The following is a 6,545-nucleotide window of genomic DNA, read 5'->3' as shown; positions in this document are numbered from 1 at the left end:
ACTTCCCATCGGCAGGCAGGTGTTCAGCCATCTCCAGGAAAGCAGGGCTCCATCATGCGTAATGGTTACCTGGGAAGACAAACGCCATAACTCTGAACATCCTCCCCTTCCTCCTTCTTCTGCCAGCTTTATATGCTGAGCATGACATCATATGATATGGAATATCCCTTTGGTCAGCTGGGGTCAGCTGTCCCAGCTGTGTCCCCTCCCAACTTCTTGTGCACCCCCAGCCCAGTCGCTGGTGGGGTGGTGTGAGAAGCAGAAAAGGCCTTGACTCTGTGTCAGCACTGCTCAGCAGTAAGGAAAACATCCCTGTATCATCAACACTGTTTCCAGCACAAATCCAAAACATGGCCCCATGCTAGCTACTATGAAGAAAATTAACTCTATGCCAGCCAAAACCAGCACAACCGTTCTGACACTAAGCATGTGTAACAATGTATTAGGTGATCCTAATAAAGTTAAATGATGCAAATGTAGTGTTTAACCAGTAGGATAAGCTATCTTGAATATACTATACAATATGTAACCATGAACAGCTTACAGAGAACCTGTAAATTGTACTTTAGGGGCTAAAAGAGAGCGTTTGACTGATGAGGTACTTTTGGAAAAGCTTTCCCCATGGTAAGATCACTGGCAGCTCTCATTTATCTCACTCTGACCAAGATAAAGATAATCTGAGTATACAAGAATAACAAATCTTCTGCTGACTAGAATGCTCTCTAGTGCTCTCTTCAATTGCAGCAATAGGCTATTAACTCATTGCTTGTTCAGCTTCTCCTTTGCAAAACCACAACAACCTCCTCGTAACTTCGTTAGCTTTCACACAACTGGAGGAACAAACCTGGCAGGGAACTAAGAGCTGAGCAAGCTCTATCTTCCACTAGCTACTAACGGAAAATAAGAAAATGGAGAAGTGCTCTGCATTACACACCCAGTGACTGTCCCTCTGAATCAATCAAAAAATTGTTCTCATTACTGTAAAAGGAAAATTAGGAGTGAAAAGCAACATGCTGAACAAGCACTAAATGGTTAATGTTCCCCAGCCCTGAAGCCAGGAATGAGCACCGAGTGGGTCTTGTCCAGAAAAATGTATTAGCACCATCGCACCGGCAGATCCTGACACAGGATGCCAGGATCCACCCAGGGAGGGATTCAGAAGAGAACGTACAATAAAAAGACAGGCATTGAGGTGCTATCTGCAGAGGCTGGAGAACAATTTCCAGAGAATGAAGGGTTAACCGTTATCCGTCCCCACTAGAGATTATTACTATAAGAAACAATGAGAGCCGCTTATATTGCTTTCTCCCTGCAGGACATGTCTGAGGGGCAATAAACTTCTCTCCTTCTTCTCCAGTGTCAGCTTGTTACTGCCAGCACTGGCTATAATTGAATAAGCTTTATTCAAATGATAGCTGAATTTAGCAGGTATTAGCATCAAGTCTCTAGAGGGACAAAAACAGGGGAGGAATGCTTTAAATAAATAGACTAAAGTAATAGTGAATAATAGATGCAATTTACGGCAGAGTGAACCTCTGTGCCTGAGGAGTCTGGCATAGAGTTACATCTGGGTTTTGGGGCCTTGCCAAGACAAAACATGACACCGTTGCGGGCCGTCCCCTTTCCGCCCGGCCTGTATTTATTATCATCCCTGTGATGGCGGGGGCCCTTCACAGCCCTGTCCCCATTGCAGCGGCTCCATGAAGGTGTAACACAGACGGCCTGCAGGCCAGCTGCCGGACAACACCCTGCAGAAGCGGGAGAGAGGGGCGATAATCAAGGGCCACTAGCAAGAACCCGACGCACCCGCTGGGGGCGACCTCAGCCCAGGACGGGTCCGAGGTGCTCTCCACACAGCATGGCGCCACAACATGGCGCCACAGCATGGCGCCACACGGCCCTTCCCGCCCAACCCCGGCCGCAGCTCCCTCTGCGCATGCGCACCAGGCCGCGCACGGCGCCGGAAGCGTGGCCCGGCGGAGGCGGAAGTGGCCCTCCTTGTTGCGGCGGGGGCTTGAGCCACTGGGGGGCGCGGGCCTGGCGGGGGGGCGGGGCCTGGAGCTGCTGGAGGCGCCGGGTGGGCCGCGGGGACCGGGGTGGGGGGGGGCGGGAGTAACCCCGTCCCTCTTTCCCCTGCAGGCCGGAGAAAGGCCCCGCCGGGACTCCAGCAGGGGCGGGACGGCCCCAGGGCGGCGGGCGCTGCGAGGCGGAGGAAGGCGGCGCCGGAGCCCCGGAGGAATAAGGCCACGGTCAAGGGCAGAGTCGTGAAGTCGGCGATAGGTGAGTCCCGGTCCGGCTCCGAGGAGGGCGGGGGGAAGCTGCTTTGCCGCCCTCCACAGCCTTCGCACCGGGTCCCCTCGCGGTGTCCCGCAGCCCCCCTCCCTGGTCGCTTGTATCCGTCCCTTCCTATCCTCCTGGGTGCCCTTCTGGTGTCCCCTGCTTAAACGCAGCCTGATCTGTGGAAGCACCCCTATCCCTGAGCTGTAGTGGTATCTCTTTCTCCCGGGGCCTTGTTGATCCTCCTGTGTCTCTCCTCGTGTGCTGCCTGGATGAGCAGCTGATGTGTTTTGTCCCACTCTGCTCTGACCTAGAGGAGTATCATAAGAAGAAGGCCGTGAATCACTTGAGAGCAAACCTGCAGTACATGTTGAAGGGACGATTTGTTGCAAACAAAACCATCACAGAACAAGTAAGACTGTCACTTCTTTGGGGGTCTGCTTCTGCTGAGAAACACAGGTGAATGGGAATCATCCCCAGGTCTTCCAGCTTAGTCCCTGGGCAAAGGAGTCAAGTCAAGTTTCTGTCTGGACGTGGCCTTGAGGAATTTCTGTGTGCAAATTTCTGGCAAAGCAACTTACTCAGCTTTAAACTCTTGTTAAGTTGTCCCCTACGATGTTCTCTGATACTAGTTAAAATCTACTGACAACTGTTGGCTTTTCTTGATTACCAAAGATATTTCATAGCTTCAGCTGGCAAAGAAGCCCTGGTTCAGACCTTCTCCTTACTGTTGATTGATTTGTCCCTCTCCGTAGCTGGAGGCTGTTTAGCAAGGAACCAGATGTGCTGCTGGCTCATGTAATAGGAATTTCATAGCATCTTGAATGATGTTTCTCATAACCTGAGAATTTCACCAGTGGTCTTCCCCAAAAGGTAGTCCCGTGCCGGGATTTGAAGAGAATAGCTGTCACTGCTAGAATCTTGGGCTGTTTTTATGAGATATGGGCTTTTACTTACATAAACAAACCAAGTGGTTTAGGCCAGTGTTTCTCAGGCTGGAGGTTGTGAAAGGAGGTGATGGTGTATTAGAAAATGCTGAAGGAATTCCACCAACTTGTTGGGTTTTCAGGTTGTCTTGTGGAGAGACAGAATAAAAGGTCATGGTTTCAGAAATGTCTGAATTGAAATCAGTGTTTCTATCTCTGTGACAGTTACCAGAGAGTAGTTTTCATATTTGGCTCCAAATAGTAGGTTGGTATTTGCTGTTGTCCCAGTGACCTGCTTTGGTTAACATCGGTGACTGCCTCTCACTTTTCTTTGGAGGCATTCCAGGATATAGCAGGCTACCAGCAGAATAGCAGGGATGCTGCAGGTGAGCTTGAAAATCACCGTTTTGTGGTTTGGTCTGGATAACAATGACTGTTGTTTTTTTCCTTTTTTTATTATCTGAAGGTTCTTGCTCAGAACAGAGGCAGGAAGTCAAAAGATCAGCCTCCAAAGAAGGCGGCAAAGAAGAAACCCGAGGGCACTGTCTTTACTGAGGAAGATTTCCGTAAATTTGAGAGGGAATACTTTGGGAGACCGTAAACAACGTGACAAGGATTCTTGCAGCTCCAGTCTTTCTGCAGCTGAGTGTTCAGCACGCAGGACTGGCCATTTCCTCAGCGTGTTTGAGATGAGACATAGGAGATGTGCCTCTGTCAGCAAGTGCTTTAATGTGACACTTGCAGAGAAACTCTGCATCTGTGCAGAACTTGTGACTGGCCAGCTAGAGCCATGGAGGTTCTCTTGGCTCTGAGATGTGTTGTCCTTATAATCTTCAGCCAACGTGTCATGCATTCTTAGTGTAGAAGGGCAGACCAAGACAAATATAAATCTTGTGCCACTTCCTCAGGATGTAAGGCTTCTGCTACCTGTGTTATTTGGCAGGGAGCATTTAAAGTACCGTATCTGAATGGAGAAATGTTTTGGACCAGCAGTAATAAATCATCGGAAGGGAAGGATGCTTTGAAGAGACTGTTAAACCTGAGTAGCCTTGCAGTTTCTGTTCTTATTACAGCCTCTGTCAGGTTTTTAGTCGTTGCAGAAACTTTGTATGTGTCGTTTGATTAAATAATTGTTGCAGACACTGCCTATCTTTGCCTTTGTGATAGTGATTGTTATGACAGGCTACGACTGATGAAGACAAACCAATAGTGATTGTTATGACAGGCTACGACTGACTGATGAAGACAAACCGTGTCACTGTTCTAATCCAAGCATCCCTTTCTTTAGGATGACTCAGTTGTGTGAATGGCCTCTCTCTGATTCATGTTGACACGTGTTTAATCTGGCATGCTCAGGCCTTCAAAGAGTGCAGGTTGGAATGGAGATGACTCTTTTGCCTACTCACGGTCTCCTCTCTCCGAGGAAGAGGCCTTACATGGAGGAAGTTGTCCTTTGGATGCTTACACCTGAGCCTCCCACTGAGGTTCAGCCACACTAGGAGGGCACCGCTGCTGGGTGCTGCCAGCTCCTGTAGCCAGGAAAGGTTGTGACCCAGATGTTAGCCTCGGCATGAAGTTAAAATCTGAGCCAGAGGTTGTGGTGCTGGGTTGAAGGGAAACTCTTTTCTATTAATTAGACTACTGCTGCAACAAATAAGAAGGCCCAGCAGGTGGGAGTGTTGTTCCAGACACTCTTCCTTGCTAAATCACTGTAAATATGCTTCTTGGGGAGCTTCTGCCACTGACCTTTCCTGCCCCTTACTTAAGAAAATGGAAAGTGTGTTCCCGGGGGGGGGTTTGAAGAGATGAGGAGAAGAACTAATGCCAAGCTTTGGTTAGACTCAGGAGTTGATTACAAGGGGCTTGGCTGACCTGAGCAGCAGTTGCTTAGATGTCAGTACTGGAGGGAATTTGGTATCCCTTCCTTGCCCTCTGGTTATAATTCCTGGTGCTGTCCTCTTAAGTCTGCACCTCCTCTGTTGTGTTCTTTCCCTCTTGTCTGCATGGGAGGGAAAGTCACCCAGATGTACGAGGTCCAGACAGAGGAAATAGTGAACATATTGAGGTGTGTGTACTTGAAATTGTGTAATAGCATGTGGGAGGGGATTTCTTGTAATATGATCAAGTTCAACTATCTGCAGCCAAAAGCAGTAAATATAGAACAGTTCAAAGACCAATTTCCTTCTTTTTCAGTTTGTTCTTGCTCCCAAAGTTAAAAAAGACATGTAAAAAAAGAGAATGTTTGCTTCTTAAAAGAATGAAAACACTGTTTGAAAAAGTATTTGAGCAAAACGTGTATGTAGCACGTCTCCCTAAAGCCTCTGAACTCTGTGCCTACTGCAGTGCGTGCAAGCTGGTCTAACACATGCAGCTCTATGTGGAGCTGTCATGGAGACTATTAACAGTGTGAAAAAGCTGGCTGTGCTACAAATTGACTTTTGAAAGAGGTGGATTTCTGGATTGTTATTTTGTTTCATGCCCTCATCTTCAGTACTTGGCAGTTCCTTTGACCTCATAGAGGTCCTTCATGTCACCCCCTGCGCTTCCTTTACCAGTTCCTCCTACACTCTCTCGTTTCTTGTGGTTGTTCAGCTCCTGGGCCCTTCTGCAGGCTGAGGAAAGCAAAATCATCCTTTGTTCCTCCAGAAAGGATCATTAGGGTAATGCAGTTCACTCTCTTTGTACAAAACCCAGCTTGTTTGCTTGTAAATGTAAGCAAACAAGAAAGCTGCTCTTTCAAAGTTAATGAGGAACTTTAAAGTGCGGCCCAGAGCAGTTCTCCCCAAGGATAACACACCCACCCCACCCCTGTTCTGTGGAGTTTTAAAGTTGGATGGGAGCTCTCTCTACTGGCTGGAAAGACTATTAGGACCAACACAGGTAATCAACATACTTCTTGTGGCTATATGCAATGAGGCGTTGTATTGTCGAAGACGGTAAAGGTACCTGACAGACTGGATTTTGCCATCTGAAATCAAACTTCGTTGTACAGCCAACAGTATCCTTAAATAAATTCAACTTTATCTTGCAGGAGGAAAGAAAACCAAGCAGAAGTGAACGGGTGGCTCTAGGTAAACCAGCTTCTGCAAGGGCAAAGATCTGATGTGTTCTAGCCTTGATTTTCCACCTCTCTAGCAGAGCTGGAGCTCCTATGAAAGAACAGCAGTGCCACCTGCACACTGGGTAGATAAGGACAGGAGTCGGCCCCTGAGGGGAATGTCTTCAAGCTAGAGGGGGGAGTAGGTACCAGCCTGTTGCATGTCCCTGGCGATAAGCTAAAGCTAAGCATCTTCTTACACTCCCAACTGTCTATGTTATGGTCTAGTCATGCCTAGAGCATGC

At 48.2% G+C, this 6,545-nt stretch overlaps 1 protein-coding gene across 1 annotated transcript in view; it reads left to right on the top strand.

Annotated features, from left to right (window-relative positions):
• RPS19BP1 (ribosomal protein S19 binding protein 1) overlaps window positions 1-4,343 on the top strand; it is a 17,526-nt gene extending 13,183 nt beyond the window's left edge. The window contains exons 3-7 of the mRNA XM_009289993.1: window positions 1,990-2,009; window positions 2,052-2,077; window positions 2,140-2,280; window positions 2,592-2,689; window positions 3,670-4,343. Of these exons, the coding sequence (XP_009288268.1) occupies window positions 1,990-2,009; window positions 2,052-2,077; window positions 2,140-2,280; window positions 2,592-2,689; window positions 3,670-3,804 (420 nt within the window). The 3' untranslated portion in view covers window positions 3,805-4,343. The remainder of the gene's footprint in view (window positions 1-1,989; window positions 2,010-2,051; window positions 2,078-2,139; window positions 2,281-2,591; window positions 2,690-3,669) is intronic.
• Window positions 4,344-6,545: the final 2,202 nt, after the last annotated feature.

The sequence above is a fragment of the Aptenodytes forsteri genome, unplaced genomic scaffold, assembly GCF_000699145.1.
Source record: "Aptenodytes forsteri isolate BGI_AS27 unplaced genomic scaffold, ASM69914v1 Scaffold284, whole genome shotgun sequence".
NCBI lineage: Eukaryota > Metazoa > Chordata > Aves > Sphenisciformes > Spheniscidae > Aptenodytes > Aptenodytes forsteri.
This window is presented reverse-complemented; position numbering and strand designations above follow the sequence as displayed.